Below are 19,495 nucleotides of genomic sequence, written 5' to 3'. Positions count from 1 at the left end.
CGCCGGCGCCGGGCCACGGTCCGGCCCCGAGCTCGGCCCGCGGCGAGCCGCTCCGTCGGCTTTGCGGGCCGCTTGAGCTCTCGCTATGAGGGCGGGGTCGGCTGCCGGTCGGATTCCTGTCCCCTGCTTGCTTGTCGTGCTGTTGACCTCGTCTCCGGCTCTGTGCTTTTTCCCATGGAGCCTACGTGGGCCGGGACCCTCCTGCCGAGTCGCTCACCCGGCCTGACTCCGGATGAGGCGCGCGGCCCGCGCCGAGTTCGCGGCGCTGCACGGCCCGGCGCTGCGCGCGTCCGGGGTCCCCGAGCGGTACTGGGGCCGCCTCCTGCACAAGCTGGAGCACGAGGTGCGGGCTGGGGCGACGCGGGAGGACCCGGGGTGCCGAGCGGAGCCGGGGAAGCGGCGAGGGTGTGGCTGCGGGCGGGGCCCGGAGGGGAGGCCGGGCCAGGTGCGCCGGTGGGGAGGCAGGGGAGGGGGCCCTGGGGGTCTCCTGCCGACGAGGCTGCTAGGGTGCCTGGGGGAGGAGGGGGGAAGGCGCCGTCCTGCGCCCAGGTAGGCAGGCCCGGGGGCGACGCGCTGGGGGTGTGTCGGCGCTGGGGCGCGGCGGGGACCGGGCGGGAGAGGCGCGAAGAGCACGAACGCCGTGACGACCGACTTAGATGGTGCCTCCTTGGCAGCTTAGGAGGTGTCTAGACTTTGGGGCCCAAGAGTGGCGGCAAGAGCCCAGTGCCTGTGGCCCCGATCCTGCCAGCGCCTGGGGCTCCTGCTCTGTGCCGGGCCCTGTACTGAGTTCTCCACGCTTCCGAGCCCCACATACATCCCCATTGTGCAGTTGAAAAAACTGAGTCACAGGAAGAGGAAGAGCCTCCTAAGGTCGGTCAGACTCGGGAACCTGTGCCTTGCTTTCAGCCACTCCTTCAAGGAGAATAGATGCCCCGTGAATTTGTGTGGCTTGAACTGTTGGGGCCGTAGAACTCTTAGATGTTTCATCATTCGATTTGAGCCCCCGCTCACCCTCATTTTGCAAATGAAAGAAAACCGAGGTTGTGGGAGACGGAAAAGGACTCTACAGAAAGGAAGAAAAGGGCTGACATGCTTCCAGATTCTGTGCCCTTTTGTGGGGACAGCTCCCTTCTCACCAGTCTTATCTAGCCTGGGCCTCCAGTGTGGCACCCCGCGGGTGCTGGCTGATCAGAGTGGTTCCTGGTTTTTGGTAGTTTGCCCAGGTGCTGAAGTCAGAGCAATTAGGCTCTTCTTGGGGGGGGGGGGGGGGGGTGCTGCTCCCTGGGGCCAAGACTGACCGAGGGGCACAGGTGATGAAAGGGACCCCCAGATCCAGGAAGAGGTTGTCCCCCAAGCCTAGCTGCTGGACACACCCCCACCCCACCCACCCAGCCAGTTTTTCTGTGGGAAATCGGGGTTCACCAGGTACCCTCCTGCTCCTTACACATAGTTGCTGTAAAACAGGCACAATGTCAGTGGCATTCAATACATACCTACCTCTTGTAGCAAACAGTGAGTTTCCTTCCCCTGTTTTATTTGCCCTCTCAATTCCACCAGTGTTTCCTGAGCACTTGGTCGGGTCCCAGGCATGTGCTGGGGACCCCACCAATCTGTTAGGATAAGAAGGTCCTCGTGCTGGGTAAAAGGCACACATGTGGGAGAACCCCCCGGCCCCAGTCCGGCGAGCCTCCATGGGCAGTAAACCCTCATTTAGACAAGTCACTGGTCCATCCAAGCCAGAGTCTCCATCTGGAAAGCCAGGCGGTGGAACAGGGCCCCAGCTCCCACAGTCTTAGCGGGGATTGGGTGGGGAGGAAGGAGATGAGCTCCAGCAGGTGCCACAGCACACGGGTGGGCGGTCACCAGAGTGTAGCGTCCCCTCCGCACTGGCACTGGCCGCTGTGGCTCTACCAAGGGGCAGCCAGTATTTTTCCATGACCCTCCCTTGCCATTAGGGGTTATGGGCAGAGCTGTGAGTCATCACATCGCCAGACCCAAACCTGCATCCATTGTCTTCAGTGAAGCCTGCTGCCGCTGGGGGCCAGGTGTGGGGGTGGGCACCTGCCAACAGGAACCGGGCCCCTCCAACTCCCCGCAGGGCCCGTGGCCCTGGTGCCTTACTTCAAATCTGTTTTGTTGGAAAAGGTGGGGAGTGTTTTAAAATAAGTTGCAACTCCCGCTGCCGGCAGGAACTTCCTGGCTGCAAGACCACACCCTTCATTACACCCTTAGGGCCTTCTGTAGTTGAACCCAGAAGGGATCACGGTCACCCCCCCCCCCAAAGGCAGGCCCTCTATCCCCAGGCCTTATACTGCCCCACTGTGCCCCTCCCTCACATAGGAGTTAGGGTTCTAGATTGAAACCCAGGGTGTGAATTCCAGTCCTCTGAGCAGCTCTGTGCTGGAAGGAAGGTGGCAGCCTTCCCCAGGCTCAGACAGCTTAGGGAGCCTGGCTGGTTCCACAGCTTTCCCTACCCCCAGCTTCTGTGCCCCCCTGCCTGGGGTCCTTTGCCCACCACCCCTAGCCACAGCTTCCCCCCCTTTAACCCTCCCCTCCCATCAGGCCCCAGCACCATTTACCTGGGCCTGTCACACGGCCCGACCTTACTCCTCTGTGCCACTCGGCTGCCAGCTCCCTAGGCAAGATCATGAGGGGTCCACGTTCACACCCCAAAGTGCCCACCTGCCCAGCACAAAAAAAGCTGCTTGTGCCTGAATAGCTAGCTGGTTTCTCTCTGCTGGGAATGCAGTTTTTTTCTGTCAGAGTCATGAGAAGTAGGTTTGGGGGGAGAACTGGCCTTCGTGGAGTCCCTGCTCTGTGCCAGGGACCTACGGTGCACTGTTCTGTCGGTTTAACACTCAGCTCTCCTGGAAGGCAGAGGATGCCTTCCTCCCTGGTGAGAGACTGGTCTCCAAAGTGCAGTGATGACAGCAAGTGCTTCTGCGTCATTTGCCGGGCTTAGGCGCTTCTAAGCTTTTCGTGTCTTAATCATTTAATCCTTCCAACAGTCCTCTGAGGCAGGTTCTGATGTTCCCGTTGGAGGGATGGGGAAACTGAGGCACAGTGGTTCGGTGACTTGTCCAAGGCCCCATAGGCTGGCTCCAGAATCTACCCTGAGGCCCCTTGCCAACTCGTGGCAGACACAGTGCGTGAGTGTGGCTGCAGGGGGCAGCCTGGCTCTAGAGCACGCAGGAGAGGGCTGACTTCGGCTGCACAGGGCTGGCACTGTCCGTTGCAGGGAAACTTAAGGACCCGGGCCCTTATCTTCCAACCACAGGCCCAGGCCCCGCTTTGTGCAGACCCAGACTGCCTCTTGTCTGGGCAGGCGTGGTAGCTGTGGGAGGCTCCAGGGCACCTGTTTCCTTCTGGATTGCCTCAGCTGCCTTGGTATAGGATTGGCTCTTCTGGTGGAATTGGGGTGGGATCCCCTGCCACCAAGACCCCACCTCTTCCGTTCACTTCTGACATGACCGGGGCCACCCACTGCCTTTCAGGACTCCTCTCCTTGCGCAGTAAAGACCGGACTAGATAGGGTTCCGCCCCGTACGTGCAGCCCTACCTCCAAGACCGGGTGTCCCGGGCTGAGGGACTTTGGACAATAGCTGGTGACGGCGGTTAGGTCCCAGTCCTGACTGATTTCTAGGAGCCTCGGTTTCCCCACCTGTAAGATGGGTAGTCGGATAATAAATAGGTGCTGCTTCTCCCGAGGGGTTTAGCTTGTCCTTGAGGCTGGGGGGGGAGGGGGGGATGGTGGGTAGCCCGTCAACACGCCTGCTGTGGCCCCAGGTCTTTGATGCCGGGGAGATGTTCGGGATCATGCAAGTGGAGGAGGTGGAGGAGGAGAGTGAGGGCGAGGCAGCCCGGGAAGTGCGGAGGAAGAAGCCCAACCCCGGCAGCGAGCTCTGCTACAAGGTCATCGTGACCAGCGAGAACGGGCTCCAGGCGGCCAACCCCAACAGGTAGGAGCCTCAGGCCAGACGCCCGTCGTCCATCCCGTGGCCCTCAGGATGGGCTCCTTCCTAGGGGGTCACCGAGGCCAGAAGCGGTAAATTCAGGCACTAGTGTTTTCTGTGTGCCGGGCACTGGCCTCTTCGCCAGCTGGTTCAGAGCGTGTGTGTGTGTGTGGGTGCAAGGCAGCCTTACCCGTGAGCCTGCCCTTCTCTGAAGGCCTGTCTCCGGTCCTACGGGATCTGGGTCTCTGGGTGGAGCCCAGGAAACATAAACAGGTTCTCCCAGGGCTTTATGCCCAGACTGTGAGCATTGTGGTCTGGTTGGCTTCTCAGGCGGGGGGCACCAGGGCCCAGCGCCACAGGGTAGATGGGGCGGAGCTCAGACCGAACCCAGGACTCCTGCCTCCCAGGGACCAAAAGAAGCTGTCATCAGCCATGGCGGGCCCGTCCGCCGCACTCTCTTGGAACCTTAAGGAGGAAACTTGCCGGCCTCTCGAGGTCACCGGGCCCCTGTGTCCGTAGGGACAGGGTCTTCTGTGTCCGGGAAGGGTCTGGCTGGCCTCTTCTTCTGCAAAGGTTTTCTGGCCTCCTTCGCCAGCCTGTGAGGGGGCGGGAGAGGCCACACAGGTCGTGACAGCAGCCAGGCGCCACCACCCACACGCTCTCTCGCTCAGAAACTTGCAGACTCACCTCTCACGTCGAGTTCAGCTCAGCAGCCTCCGCATGCACCTGCTCTGTTCCCGGCCGTGCCACTCTGGGGCCCTGGCCCAGCAGCCACCAGGCAGGTTCCGGAGGGGATGCGGGCAGAGTCCTGGGCTTGGAGCTCCGGACATTGGTTTCAGCTCCACAGCCCTCCCTGCTCCTGGGCCTTTCTCCCTTTAGAGCCTCGTGAATCTCCTCTGATTGCCGGGTTCCAACCTCATCCTCTCCCCATATGTGCTGTGTCCAGCCCCCCTGGTGAGCATTTGCCCGGGGCCACCCCCAGGTATCCCACCTTGAAGCTCGGCTCGGTGCCCTGCAACCTACGGTCGTATCCCCTGCGCACAAGGGCAAGGATAAATCTCCATCTCTTGCCGGGTATTCGAACAAAAAGTACCACAAGCACAATGAAATAAACACTGCTGATCTTGCCACCCAGAGGAAACACCGGAGCATTTGCTGTTCCTTTCATCTCCTCAAGGGAATGGAGGTGAGGGCCGTGTGGCCCGGCAGGCAAACCACACGCCTGTGTGTTCGGAGCGTCCTGGCCCAGCGGGCCCCGTGGGGCGGTAGGGATGCCTGCCTGGCCCTCCAACGCGCTCCCACCGCCGTGTGTGAGGGCAGCCGCGCCCCTCTGGGCTCTTCCAGGGGGACTGGACCACACGGGGCACAGCTGTCCATATGTGTGGAGACTTGAAGCCTCTCCCACAAAAAGGCCTCGGGCTTTCCCAGGAAGTGCCCTGAAGCCCCCGGCACGCGTGAGTGAGCTCCGAGTGACGGCCTCTGCGCACAGCTGCCTGCCGCTGGCCTTCCGCCGCGGGCAGCTTTTGCCTTTGCTGAGCACCTGCCGTGTGCCGGGCCTGCAGGTGGCGAGGAGGGGGGCATACACCTGTGCAGCGGTTCCAAATCCAGTTGAAGTCACTTGTTGTTACAGTGATGAATAGCAATCGGCAAAAACACAAGTACACGGTGTGTGGTCAGCATGTTGTATGTTTGGTCTCATTTGGTCCACTGATGGGAGGCAGGGACTCACTGATGGGAGGCAGGATCTCGCACTGATGGGAGGCAGGGTCTCACTGATACGAGGCAGGGACCCACGGCTATGAGGCAGGGTCCTACTGATGGGAGGCAAGGTCCAACGGATGGGATGCGGGGACCCCGGTGGCTTTTTCAGAATTGGAAGAGGGAGAGAAACCTCCCCAGGCCACAGCTGCAGGCCTCTCCCTCCTCAGCATCTCCTGCTGGCCCCTCCTGTCCTGCCCTTCTTGCCGCGCCCGTGGGGCAGCCTCACGGCCCCCTTTGGTCTGTGCCCGCAGCATCTTCCTCATCGACCACGCCTGGACGTGCCGCGTGGAGCACGCGCGTCAGCAGCTGCAGCAGGTGCCCGGGCTCCTGCACCGCATGGCCAACCTGATGGGCGTCGAGTTCCACGGCGAGCTGCCCAGCGCGGAGGCTGTGGACCTGGTGCTGGAGGAGATGTGGCGGTTCAACCAGACCTACCAACTGTCCCACGGGGTGAGCAGGCGGCTGGACCTGGGGGAGGCGGGCGACCGACAGGGACGGGGGCCTTCACTGCCCTGGGCCGTCAGGGGCAGCCCAGGAGAGCCAGGACCCGGCCCCAGGAGCCGTCACCCTGGGGTGAGCAGACTCCTCTCCGTGGGGCCCCTCATTGCCTGTGGCTTCATCGTGGGCCTGTTACTCTGCTTTGGGCCACCCAGCACTGGGGATCCGTGTATCTGGGGGCCTTTGAGCTCGTGGGACAGCACCCTCTCTCTGACCATAGACTTGAGTTCCGTGACTTGGCTGTCTGTTTCCTGATGCTTTCAGATTCTGTTGTCCCGTCCCCGTGAAAGCCCTCAGTTGTTCCTCACTGACTCCAGAAGAGTCGAGTCCCTGCTGTCATGACCACCCCTCCCCCCCAGCATCCCCAGACTCACCCTCACACTCCAGCCCCTTGCCACTTTTAGTTTGGGAAGAGACAAAAGTTGTTTCTCAGGGTCTCAGCTTAGATGTCCCCTCCTCCGAGGAGCCTCCCTCGCTCTCTCCCTGCCACACGCACAAAGCCAGACACATCCATGCAGCCGTGGTCTAACACCTGTCCCACACAAGCGATCACTGCAGTCGGCCCAGAACGGCCCAGGAGGCCCCCGGTTAAAGGTGCATGTGATAGTCGCTGCAGGCTCTGGGAGCTGGGTGTAGACGGGCCGCCGTTTGGGTGGATGGGCGGGAGGGAGGATGTGCCACAGAAGAGGGCAGGTAGGCGGACCGGTGGACGCAGGCTGCTGCGTGTGCTCCGCCTACAGACGGCCGAGGAGAAGGTGCCTGTGTGGTACATCATGGACGAGTTCGGTTCGCGCATCCAACACTCGGACACGCCCAGCTTTGCCACCGCGCCCTTCTTCTACATGCCCCAGCAGGTGGCCTACACGCTGCTGTGGCCCCTGAGGGACCTGGACACGGGCGGTAAGTCCGACCCCCGCCCGCCCTGAGGGATGGACCCCGGCCCTGGCTTCCCGCTGCCTCCTGATGGGCCACGTGTCTTGATGCAGAGGAGGTGACCCGAGACTTTGCCTACGGAGAGGCGGACCCTCTGATCCGCAGGTGCAGGCTGCTGCCCTGGGTCCCCGCCGACATGCTGGACGTCAGCTCCTCCACACCCGAGCCGCCGGACCAGCACTACCAGGTGTGACCGTCCCCCTCCGACCCTGGGCCTCCCTGCTTGGTGGCTTCTGGAATGTTCTTCAGTCACCCAGTGTTCTTGAGCGCCAGCTGGCTAGTGTGGGGGGCAGCGGAGAGTCTGGGCGTGCCGGAGAGACGGGCTCAGAGCCCAGGCAGTGAGCAGGAGCTGCCAGCCCTGAGCCCAGACCCCAGGGGCCGGCTGCTGGGAACCATGCTCTCAGGCGATCAGAGAGCTGGGGCTGCTGGTCGTCCGTGCTACTCCTCCTCGTTTTCGGGGACTCCTCACCGGGGACTGGGGGGCACAGCGTGAGCCATGCGGCTTGGTTACAAATCCCCACTCGGTACCGTTTCCTCCTCCCCCGACACCCCCCTCACCGGGAACGTGAAGACGCTGGACTCGAACACCGCAAGGCGCGTTTTCTGGCGCACAGTAGGCCCTCCGCAAGTAGTCACCGGCGTCACTGTTACGAGCAACAAAGGTGCTCTGTGGCGGCCTCTTGGGCAAATTAGGGAGTCGGGGTCAGGGAGGCCCAGGGCAGGGGAGGAAAGGGGGAGCCTCTAGGAACATAGCCACTACCAGACCAGGCAGGGCTGGGCAGGGAAGACCCCCTGGCCCCTCTCTCCTCCCTCCCCTGCCCTCTGATCTCCCACCACTGCTTCCCATTGGCTGGTCCCAGTTGGAAACCAGGCCACGAGTGAGCCTGTGGTTAGCACCTATGGTATGCTTGACTATAATCCTCACGACAGTAGGCCTTAAGGTCCCATCTCTATCTCCATTTCACTGAGAATGAGGAAATAGGCACAGAGAGGTTGAGTAACTTGCAAACGGTCACACAGCTGGTGGGGGAGCTGGGCTCCAATACCAGGGGCGCCTGATAGCTTGTGGGCAGAGGCTTCCAACCTCGCCCCAGTGTGTGGAAATTTCCCAGCCCACACTGGCACATCAGACACTCACTGAGCGCCTCAGAGGATCGTGGGAAGGAATAGACAAGTCAGGAAGAGTGAGGATGTCACGCGCTGTGTGGTGGTGTCGATTCCGTGCGTGCTGTTGCTTGGGAGAGACTAGGCCATAATGATGGAACTATTGGCACCTTTCTGGTGGATTCCGTGTAAGCCAGTGGTGGTCGAACCGTCCCTGCGGAAAACTGTGCGATCACTGTGATTACTCATCTTGAGTTTGAGGCGAGTTTCTGAGCCTCGTAGGATAGTTGCACGTAGTAGGTGCTTAGTGAACAAGTGAATGCAAGGGGGGAAGGCTTAAGAATTGCTTAGGGATGAAGACTTCCTCCTGGTGGTGAGGCTGTTCAGCGGGCAATCAAGCAGGTGACGTGGCCTTCCGACCTCAGGGCTCAGGAGCTAAGACTGCAGAGTGGAGTTTGCACTCACGAATTAGGGTTTTTTTTTTCCTTGGGTTGCCCTCTACTGCCCAGGAAGAGGCGATGGGGCCAAACTCTGGTTGTCTGTCACCCCCTGGTTGCTTTTCCCCATTTGACCATCTAGATCGGCCTGGGCCCTGAGGCCTGGGGTAGCCGGTATTAGTTAGCTGTCACTGGATAAGAAGGGACACGAAGACAGCAGCTTCACACAGCAGACGTTTGTAATCTCACCCCCACTGTCTGTGGAACAGGCGTCGGGGGAGCTTTTGGCTCGGAGCCCTGCTCGCATAGCCAGGCTGTCAGCTGAGGCTCGATGGGGCTGAGGACCTGCCTCCACGACGCTCACCCGCCCAGCCACGTGGGCCCCCTCCGCAGGGCTGCTGAGCATCGGGGTGTTTTAAACCACCAGCGGCACCTCGGGGCTCCGCTAGGACCGGGCAGCCCCCTCCCAGGACGGGCCTGACATCTTCTCAGCTGCCTGTGATTTGGAGAGAGCCTCGGGAAGATTCTTCTTTTTGACACAAAATGGGCAGTCCGGCACCTGTGGGGCCTTGAGGCCCAGAATCCCGGGGCAGGGTGGTCAGAGGGCTCTGGCTCTGGCTGGGGTCTGAGTGTGCCCCCTGAGATCTCAAACCCCGATGTGCCAGGATGGGGGTCAGGGGGGCGTGTTCACATGCTCCCTTTCTCGAGGGTCTGTTTCCACCTTCGGTGCTTTCCTTCCAGGCCATTTTGGAGGAAAACAAGGAGAAGCTGCCACTCGCCATCAGTCCGGTGGCGTATCCCCGTGACCACGTCTTCAGGTGCGCAGCTCCCTTCTCGGCTCGTGATGAGACTTCCCTCACTCCCCCGAGTTCCCACAACCCCTAGGACAACGCCTGGCACAGGGAGGCGCTCAGGAAGCCTGCTGTCTCTTGGCGACATGGCAGTGACAGACGTGTCAGGCACAGAGTCTTAGGATCACAGAGAGAGCGCCGTGAAAAGTGAGGGGGTGTCCTGGGGTGAAGTCATAGCCAGGCCTGCGTGCAGCAGCCCCTCCGGAAGGCAGGAAGCCTGTGCGGACAGTGAAGGCTCAGGGCGCCCAGGAGGGTCTGCAGGGGTGGGCCGGCGGGTTATGCGAGGCCGGCAGGTGCAGGCTGGACCCCAGGGGGAAGCAGGTACTCCATGTACAGGTGAGGGTGTAAAAGTCAGTGCCGAACCCCCCCACCCCCCGGTGTAGGACAGGCTCAGAGGCGGGGCCCAGCCCTCGGTCTACGCAAACCTGGTCCGGCCACAAACTAACTGCCTTCTGTCTCTGCCGTACCCCGCAACCGGGCTCCCAGGCTCTGTCCTCACCTCTGCCCGGGGCCAGCGAGGGCCAGGCAGGTAGCAGTGAGCACTGGTGTGGAGCGGGGCTACATCCAGGACACTTGTCTGGGCCACACGCTCACCTGTAGGCACCAGGACACCAGCTGCCTTCTCTGAGGGCAGGGGTCTTCGTGTGTCCATTCTTCCTGCTTCCACGTGGGAGGAAAGCCTGCATTTGTTAAACACTCGGGTTAGCCCGTTTCATCCCAGTGACGAGTGTGAGCTAGGCCGTGATCCCATCTTACGGGGGGACCTGGGGTCACACAGGTAGGTGTGTGGTTGCCCCACCCTCGGCAGGCAAGCAGAGGGGCTGGGGTCTGACCCTGGCTGTCCGCCCTCAGGGCCCGCGCTGGGACCTCAGGGTCGAATTCACACCCAGCCGCGTCCTCCTTAACATCAGCCCCGGGCAGGGCGCCCCCAAGTGGCAGGGCGCCCCCAAGTGGCAGGGGTGTGGCGAGCATAGGCGGGGGCCCGGCTCAGCCCGACTTCTCCCTTTAGGGTCTACACGGACGTCCAGCAGGTGCTCGGCCACCTCACCCACCCACGCTTCACCTTTACCCAGAGCGAGGCGGACGCGGACATTCTCTACAACTTTTCCCACTTCAAGGACTACAGGTGAGCCCCCCTCCGCCCCCCGCCAGCCAGGCCGAGTCCCCTCGCCACCCCGAGCTGCCCGCGTTTCCCTCGGCCCTCCAGGAGGCTCAGCCAGGAGAGGCCCAACGTGCTGCTGAACCAGTTCCCCTGCGAGAACCTGCTGACCGTGAAGGATTGCCTGGCCTCCATCGCGCGCCGGGCGGGGGGCCCCGAGGGCCCAGCCTGGCTGCCCCGTACCTTCAACCTGCGCACCGAGCTGCCCCAGTTCGTCAGCTACTTCCAGCAGCGGGAGAGGCGGTAAGAGCCCCCTCCAGGCGGAGACTCCTACATGCGCCCCGTCCCTACAGCCCCCACCCCACCTGTACCTGTCCTCACCGGCCCCCCGGCCCGCGCCTCGGCCTCGTGCTGACCGTGGCCTCGGTGCTGCAGCCGGCCGTGACTGCCGGGGGAGTTCTCCACGCCCCTGCCGAGCGAGCTCCTCCTTGCTCCCTGAGGTCCGGCCCCTAACGCCCCCTCTGTGACACCTGCCACTGCTCCCTGCGGGAGGTTGGGTGCCCCTTTCCTAGGGCTGCCACGGTCCTGGGGAGACGTTGCCTGGGAAGGTGGGCCCGGGGCGCAGCCCAGCTGACCCCATATGCTCTCAGGGGCCAGGACAACCACTGGATCTGCAAGCCCTGGAACCTGGCCCGCAGCCTCGACACCCACATCACCAGGAGCCTCCACAGCGTCATCCGGCACCGCGAGAGCACCCCCAAGGTGGGCCTTGGCGCTCCGGGGGCGAGGGGCACTGAGTTCACCGGCTGGCCACCGAGTCAGTGGGGCAAAGGGGACTCGCGTGTCAGGGCCTGGATGCGGGCGGGTCCTGGTGTTGGGTCACTCAGCTCACGGGTGTCTCTGAAGCCCACACTCCATTCCTTCCACCGGCCTGGCCGTCAGGGAAGGGCTGTGTGACTGTCCGGGTGACATGGGGGAGCCCTTGCTCGGAGCTGCCCCTGGTGTGTCTGACCTCAGAGTCCCCACGTGCTGCACCAGGAGTGACCGCCGAGCAGGGGGCAGGTGGCCAGGCCAGGGAGCCCCTCGGGGCCCCGGACAAGGCTGCTGCAGGGACACACGGCACAGGGGCAGTGTCGGGGGCTTTGTGAGACGCAGCGCATCTGGGCGGAAGCCAAGGAAAGCACGCCACGGGGATGATTGTCGCAGGGATTCCAGACAGCGGACGGGGAGTCGGCGGGATTATGGCTGAGGATTTGTATTCAATTTTCAAAACCCAAAAACTGGTGGGATCCTTTCCCTCAGTTAAAGTGAAGCTTAGGGTACAGAACTTGCCACAGCCCGGACAGGGTGTGCAAAGGCCGAGGAAGAAGCCAGGTGCGGGGTGCACGCGCCTCCGTGGACCCCAGGATGGGAAGCGGCCCGCTCCCGGGACCGGGGCAGGAGCGCACCTGCGTCCCCAGGAAATGTGACGGCGTGCAGACGCGCCACAAGCACGAGCCCGCAGCCAGTGAGGACGGACGCGGATGGGGCGAGGCTGGGGTGCCTCCGGGCACTGGGTCCTGGCCCAGGGGAGGTGAGACCCCGCCCGCGACCCCGCGTCTGTGTTCTCCAGGTCGTGTCCAAATACATTGAAAGTCCAGTCTTATTCCTGCGAGAAGACGTGGGGAAGGTCAAGTTTGACGTCCGCTACGTCGTGCTGCTGCGCTCGGTGAAGCCCCTGACGCTGTTCGTGTACGACGTGTTCTGGCTGCGGTTCTCCAACCGGTAACTGGGAGACTGGCTGGGGGGTGGGCAGCGGGGCCCCTCGTTTCCTCGGGGGTCAGAAGGCCTGCCCTGGGCTGCTCCCCCACCGCGCATCCGGCAGGTGGCCCACTGAGCTGGTAAATGGCGGGGGCTCTTGCCCTGCCTGCCTCAGCCACCGCTGGGGACGGTCCTTGCGGAACAGGCACCGACCCCAGAGTCTCGCAATGACGTGTCCGGGCCGTCGGGGCGTCCTCACGGTTAGCTCATCGCTCGCTCTGACCCAAGCTCTGTGGGGCCGTGGGGCCGCCCCCTCGCGCCGATGGGGGGACAGGCGTCCGGCGGGCTCGCTCAGGGCACTGTCCCTGCTCGGCCGCGGCCACGCTCAGGACCCTCCCGTGTCTGCGCGCTCCTCCCGCAGGCCCTTCGCGCTCGATGACCTGGACGACTACGAGAAACATTTCACTGTCATGAACTACGACCCGGAGGTGGTGCTGAAGCAGGTAGAGACCGGGGCGGCGGGTGCAGACCCACACCCATCGGCCCGTCTTCTGGGCAGGCTGTGTAGACGGTCAGAGGAGCGGACTTGGGGTACCTGTGTCAATCTCAGAACGGCACCCCCGCAGCTCTGTCTGAGGTGCCCGCGGCCTCCCCGGGCCCTGCGGCAGGTCGCCTGCAGGTCTCCCCTGGAAGCATCTGCTCCGCACAAGGGCGGGTGGGGGTGGGGAGGCACGGGGTGCATGTCACGTGCCGCCACCCTCACCCCAAGGCCGGCTGCTGCTGTTGCTGGCCTGCGACCCTGCCTGGATCCTCCATGCCCTGTGCTATCTGGGCACCGTGAGCAAGGGGACATCAGGGCAAGGCTCCCTTCGAGGTGAGGGCATCACACCCCAGCCGGCCAGCAGTGCACCTGGCCAGGTGGGCGTGGCCTGGGCAGAGGCAGAGGCCGGCTCTGGGTGGAGGAAGGAGGGGAGGAGAGAGAGGCTGCCTCCTCCCGGAGGCCCTCCCTGTTCCCTGACCTGCGCACTGGGTAACGGCTGTTTGAGGCAGGCAGGAAGTAGGGCACGGGCACTCACGCACCCTTGCTCAGCCCGAGGCCTGCAGGTGGCCTTCCCTGCCCTGCCTCCCACAAGGAGCCACTCCTCTGAAAGGGGTGATTATCCTTCCCGGGCACATTCTTTTCAGCGTGCGTACCTCCCGAAATCACTCAAAGGACTGTTTTGCACGTACTATACAAGTCTGTGTGAAATGGAGCAAATGCTTCTGTGGCTTTTGTCGTTGTTGAGCATCGCGTGTGTAGATCCGTCATCATCGCTGAATGCGGCCGGGGGCGTTCTTGTCCCCGGGATGGGCTCGTCACTCACCTGCTAATAGACATTTGGGCCACGTGCGGTGTTCACTATTCGTGAACGTGCTGCATTGAACACTCCCGGAGACGCCTCGCCATGACTGTGCGACCGGAGTGGCCTTGCCCACGTGCACGCCCAGCGGTTGCTTCTGGTCCCGGGCTGTGCTGGCGGCCGGCGCCTGGGACCCTGAGCCCTCATGGGACCCTAGGACACGGTTGGAAGTTGTCTCTGAGACAACCAAGGGCCACCCTGTATACTGTGTGATGCCCCAAGGGTCCTGTTTCCCCTGAAGCTCCTGTGTGCGGGGACACATGTCCAACAGGATGTGAATGAGCCCACCCTGGCTCGTCCTTTGCAGGAAGAAGCCTGAGCCTACTGCCAGCTCACGCAGGTGTGTTTGGGGTGAAGCCTTGGCCTGGGGAGATCTTGCCGTCCCCGGGCACTTTGAGCTGGTGCTGAGCGGTGAGCTCCGGCCTGGGCCCTGCAGATGCGGGTGCAGGCCCTGCCCCCCGTGCATGGAGACCGGCGTGGTGCTGCGTCCCCCGGGCCTTGCAGTCTGCTGACCCCTCGGCATTAAGCGTCTCACTTGAGCCTCACGAGAGCCCTGCAAATAAGTGCCGGGCAGGGAGCATCCTCCCGTTTTACGGACGGTGACACTGAGGCTCGGACAAGTAAATCTGCTTGTCCTGAGTCTATAGTAAGATCCAGAACTCAGACTGCCTCCTGCCTCCATTTGTGCCCAGAGGTGGGGGTGCTGGATAGGCGGCTGGCACCGACACGTGGCCCCGGCGAGTGTCAGAGGCCCCAAATTAAGGTGGGGCAGGCCTCCCCACTCCGGCCCAGAGGAGGCCCCGGGCAGAGCGTGACGGTCCCTGTGTCTGTCACAGGTGCACTATGATGAGTTCATCCCTGAGTTTGAGAAGCAATACCCAGAATTCCCCTGGAAGAGCGTCCAGGTGAGTCCTGAGCAAAGCCGCAGAGGCTGGGGCTTGCCCTCACCGGCCGGCATCGGGCGGGTGGGGGTCTTTGCTCCTCCCACCGAGACTAGGGAAGGAGATGGTGTGAGCTGCAACCCTCCTCCCACTCTAGACCTTGTGGGGTGCTCTGGAGGGGATTCAGGGCACTACGGGGACAGCCCGATGGCAATAGGCCCTACCTGCCCCAGAAATTGCAAACCTGAGGGGACAGCAGGGACACGGCTGGAGACACAGGCTGGCCTCCGTCTCTTGGAGCAGCTGCTTCTGGTGCTGCTCTGTCTGCTTCGGTGCAGAGGGCAGCAGGGGGCTCTGAGGCAGGAGACCGGCTGCTTTGCGGTAGTCGGACGCCACGAGCGAGGGGCCGGTGTCCTAGGGGGCGGCCGGGTGTGGAGACGCGACGGCTGCAGGAGGAGGGGTCTTGGGCCATTTGGGGCCGCAGCCCACGTGGAGGCAGGGAGCCCGTGTCAAAAGTGGCTCTGGGGGCTGGTCCTGGCCACAGAGCCACGCAGCCCCCCAGCCCTACCTCCCCCGTCCCCAGGGTGAGATCTTCCAGGCCTTCACGGAGCTGTTCCAAGCGGCATGTGCCAAGCCACCGCCCCTGGGCCTCTGCGACTATGCCTCATCCCGGGCTGTGTATGCCATCGACCTCATGCTCAAGTGGGACGACCGTCCAGATGGTGAGGCCCCCCCAACCCCGCCCTGTAATCCAAACCACGCCCTCTCCACTTAGCCAAAGCCGATCATCCAGCCCTCCCCCCGCCAGCACCCCCAGGGGACAGAGAGGGCGTCCCCGCTTCCCTGCCCCTGTCGGTCGGTGCCCCTCGGGTTGTACTCTGCCTCACGTTCGCCAGGAGGTCTGGTCTGGGGGGTGCACCACCAAGGGGTGGCGGTCCCCAGGGCAGAGCGCAGGCAGGAAGGGCGGTGGGCTGTGGTGTCGGGGGGAAGCTCGAAAGGAAAGGGCCCTTGTGCCCCGAGGCCCCAGCGGCCAGGGCCCAGCCCACCCTCCTGGGAGTGAGGTGCCCTTGCTCTTGCGCCGTCAGGGAGGCGGGTGATGCAGCCACAGATCCTGGAGGTGAACTTCAACCCGGACTGCGAGCGAGCCTGCAGGTACCACCCGACCTTCTTCAACGACGTCTTCAGCACCCTGTACCTGGACGAGCCCAGCAACTGCCACGTCAGCCGCCTGGTCTAGGTGCCCGCGGGTCCTGCTGAGGCTGGGTCCTCCAGCCTCAGCTCCCCGGGCCGCTTCTGCAGAGTCCTCCTCCCCGTCCTCCCTCGGACAAGCCTCGCCTTCGAGCCTTGGCCCCAGCACCGCCTCTGGGGGCTCAGGGTCCTCCTCTGCCTCCTGACTCAGGAGCAGGGCCGGTCACAGTGTCCCCTGGGGCTGAGTGCCAGGCCCCCGTGCACAGTCCCCTCACCGCCATCTCTGCTCAGCCAAAGGCTTTTCCAAAGAGTTTGGTTCCCGGTCTGCCGTGTTTCCAGGGTGTCGGCGGAAGACGGGTTCCGGGGAGCGTGACGAGGCGTCCCCACAAACAGGCTTCCCCGGAAGCGCCTGTGGAGCCCAAACACGAACGGGGCCAGGCTGGCTCCTTCTCCAGATGCTGCTTGTGCGTCGTGGCTCCCCCAGGGCAGGGCGTCGGGGTCCCCCGCTGCACCCCTGTGTCCCCAAAACCCCTGGGAACCTGCCAGCCTTCTTGTTCCCCAACCTCGACCAAAACCTTTACGGGCAAGCTTCTCGTGCCCGCCGCCTGGGATCGCTCTTGCCTTTCCATTTGGCAAAAGCAGGCCGTCCTTCCCACCTCCGTGGCCCCCCGCAGACCTCGCCGCCCGCCGGGCACAGCAGCGCTCTCCCCCTCGTCCGACGTCGGCTGGGACTCCCTGACGAGGGGCCTCGGGGACAAGTGTGGGCAGCAGGGCACCAGGCAGTGGAGAGCCGACAAAGATGATTCCAGGGAGAACTTCGTGTCATAGTTAGATGTCGTCTTCCACCAGAGTCTAGAGTCAAAATGTCGGGTTTTTGTTAGTTTTTCACTTACGGGAGTAAATCGAAATTTCTTGTCCTTCCCGTGCTTTTGTTTCCGAAACCTGGAGTCCGATGCCAGCCTGTGTGTAGCCGCAGCACGCCCAGGCCCCGCTGACAGGGCAGGGGGGCCGGTCCGCCTCCCGGGGAGCGGGGAGCTGCTTTCGTTTTGAAGCCAAGAGTGATCCTGGTGGCAAAACTGGACTTGACTGTGTCTCCTTGGCTGTGTCTGTCGGCCTCTGTCACCCAGGACCTCAGCCTGTCGGCCGGGGGGACGCCCCTTCCCTCCAGCCACGCACAGGTGTCGAGAGCAGGGCACCTCGTCTCGGGTCGTCGCCCCGGAGGGCCGCTGGCGTCCCGTCCTCTCCTTGACTCGATTCGTATCACAATAAAGTATGCCTTCTCTACTCTGGCCTCGCTTTCTCTTGGGAGGCCCTGGAACCACAGGCCTGGCGCAGCGTGTCAGCCGTTTGCCTGTTGGGCTGTGGAAGAAAACCAAAATACCAAGACTGGCGCTTTGAAAAGTGGGAGAGACGGGATCGCGGTGAGGCTTCCAGGTTCCCGTCCCGGTCCGTCCGGGCTGCTGTGACCAGATATCCCCACTGGGGGGCTTAACAGGACTTCCTTCCTTCCACCCTTCCTTCCTTCCTTCCTTCCTTTCCGGAGGCCGGGGGTGGGGTGGCCCAGGATCAGGGGGCGGCGGATATGGTGTCATAAGGGCCCTCTTCCTGGTCACAGGTGGGAAGGGGCAAGGGAGCTTTGCGGGGTCTCTTGTAAGGACACTGATCCTGCTCATGAGGGCTCCGTCTTGTGACCTAAAGGCCTCCCGAAGGCCCCGCCTCCTAGGACCATCACATCGGGGCTTAGAATTCAACACAGGGATTCGGTGGGGGGACACTCAGACCACAGCAGGTTCCTAGCCCAAAGTTGGGTTTCCCAGCACCGGTTCCGCTGCGGAGCGGAGCGCCGTGGGGACAGACGTGGAGCTGAGGCGCATCACAGGCAACGCCCAGGAGCCTTGTCCTCGCGCGAGCCCTGAACCCCGGCTCCGGCACACATTTCTGGGGCCTCAGGCAATGGGAGTCTCTTTCTGCCCGTTTCTTCACCCTGAGGATGGGGGTGAGAGGAGACCCTAACTGCTTTTAGGGCAGAGTATCAGGAGGGCCGTGAGCGCCGCTAGCCTGTGCAGCGACGCCGCCTGGTGGTGATGGAGCTGACGACAGGAAGGCAGAGGTCCCCTCCCCAGCGTGCCCTGCAAGGGGCCTCCTGCGCCCCTCAGGGTGGGCACTCACACCAGGTTGTTCATCCAGCTGCCTATCAGGGGTGGCAGTCCTCATTTCCAGTCCACTTAAAACCTGATTACCCGGACACTCCGAGCAGGCACAGCTGGGATCAGAAGACCCCGTGATCCAGACTTTCCTTAATTATAAATGGGCTGTCCCCCACTCTCGCTGTCCTCGCATCTCTGATCAGTGAAACGCAGACAACCCCCAAGGAAGGGCATCAAGCAGGGCCTCCGCCGTCCCTGAAGCCCAGACTGCTTGCCATGGAGACGGCTCTTATCCCCGGGAATGCCTCTTTCTGGTATTATCTTCCCTGGAGTCCTTTTGTTTGCATTGAGAATTCATCAAAACGGAGAATTTGTAAGCGCAGGACATCTGGAGTTGACCGGGGAGCCACATCCGTGGTGTCAGTTGTACCAATGTTCCACAGAGCCACACAAATCCGAAAGGTGAAGCTTAAGATGCTCATAGTGACATCTAGAAAGACCCTCTGTGATGTTCCGTGGCCACAGTGACACCCCCGGACTCGGTGGCGCTCTCCTGGAGAGGCGCCAGTTTAGGAGAACCTCTTAGCACCAGAGACGAGGCTTCCACTGTGGGGTTCAGAGTGGCCGACCACACGTTAAAGTGCTCAGCTCACACCCACAGTCACTGCTGTGCCCCTGCGGACGGTCGGCCGAGCCCTCCTGGGCTGCGGGAATGGCCTCGTGTCCTTTATGGCCAGTCAGCTGCAGGAGACAAACGCCCAGATTTAAGATTTCAACGGCATGAAGTAGCTCCAGCAAAGAGCACAGCCCAGAAGGACGTGACCCATCCATGAGGTGTGGGTTTTCCTGTTAAACGAACGTGGAAATTGCCAGCACCCTGACGTTCCTAGTGGATGACAACAGCTCAGAAAGGAAGAGAACGCTGTGTATGAAGAAGGGGGTGCGAGGAGGGGGAAGCATCACAAGAAAGCCAGCAAACAAAATGGCAAAGTGCATCTGCCTCTCGTCTGTTTCGCCAGGCATTTTTGTGGCCGTGCGTGGTATGTGGCCAGTAGGAAGTGTGTGGGATATTGCTAGGGATGAACGGACCCACAAGTGAATGGAAGGGACAAAAAATCGCCTGCACCAGCATCACGGAAAAGATTGCGGAAGTCTCGGGTGCAGTTCAGTGCTAAGTACAAAAAAAAAAAAAAAAGCTCAGTGCAGGACATCTGGCAGGCGCAGGGGTGGCTGTGACACATCCAGGGGCCCCCTGACCTTCTTGGAGAACTTCGGAAATAATGAGGACGCTCAAAGAGTCCCCCATCTGACCCCTCTGCTCTCACGAGCATCAGAAAAGCAGCGTGGGGAGCTGGCCAAGGCGCTCCCGGCTGCCAGGCTGCCGGGTTCCTGCAGGGCATCGTCTGTTGGGCTCCAAAATCCGCCGGAGCTGAGGGTGAGCAGCAGGGCGATGGCCCCGGAAGACAGCCGCCCCTTCTCTCAGAACAATGCAGTCAGCTGGCT

The 19,495-nt window shown here is 62.5% G+C and overlaps 1 protein-coding gene across 2 annotated transcripts; it reads left to right on the top strand.

The window, feature by feature from the left end:
* Nucleotides 1–205: 205 nt before the first annotated feature.
* TTLL12 (tubulin tyrosine ligase like 12) lies at nt 206–17,129 on the top strand. 2 transcript variants are annotated; one of them, XM_030320858.1, is made up of 14 exons: nt 211–343; nt 3,787–3,959; nt 5,966–6,164; nt 6,953–7,112; nt 7,199–7,332; nt 9,428–9,504; nt 10,547–10,663; nt 10,745–10,939; nt 11,287–11,398; nt 12,249–12,400; nt 12,798–12,879; nt 14,613–14,681; nt 15,241–15,379; nt 15,743–17,129. In XM_030320858.1, exons 1-14 carry the CDS (start codon nt 233–235, stop codon nt 15,892–15,894), a joined length of 1,872 nt encoding a protein of 623 aa, XP_030176718.1. In that variant the 5' UTR covers nt 211–232; the 3' UTR covers nt 15,895–17,129. The 2 variants fall into 2 exon arrangements, with proteins under 2 accessions (XP_030176719.1, XP_030176718.1); XM_030320859.1 differs by lacking the exons at nt 15,241–15,379; nt 15,743–17,129 and adding an exon at nt 14,084–14,116 and having other exon boundaries at nt 206–343.
* The last annotated feature ends 2,366 nt before the right edge of the window (nt 17,130–19,495 follow it).

This window comes from Lynx canadensis, chromosome B4, assembly GCF_007474595.2.
Source record: "Lynx canadensis isolate LIC74 chromosome B4, mLynCan4.pri.v2, whole genome shotgun sequence".
NCBI lineage: Eukaryota > Metazoa > Chordata > Mammalia > Carnivora > Felidae > Lynx > Lynx canadensis.
Note: the sequence above shows the minus strand (reverse complement) of the source record. Positions and strands in the feature narration are given on the sequence as shown.

Bases quoted from the DNA above. Each gene is read 5' to 3' on its own strand.
- TTLL12 (XM_030320858.1), top strand. From the start codon at position 233: ATGAGGCGCGCGGCCCGCGCCGAGTTCGCGGCGCTGCACGGCCCGGCG. The intron at 3,960-5,965 runs GTAGGAGCCTCA...CTGTGCCCGCAG, and splicing joins CAGGCGGCCAACCCCAACAG to CATCTTCCTCATCGACCACG. The intron at 12,401-12,797 runs GTAACTGGGAGA...CTCCTCCCGCAG, and splicing joins TGGCTGCGGTTCTCCAACCG to GCCCTTCGCGCTCGATGACC.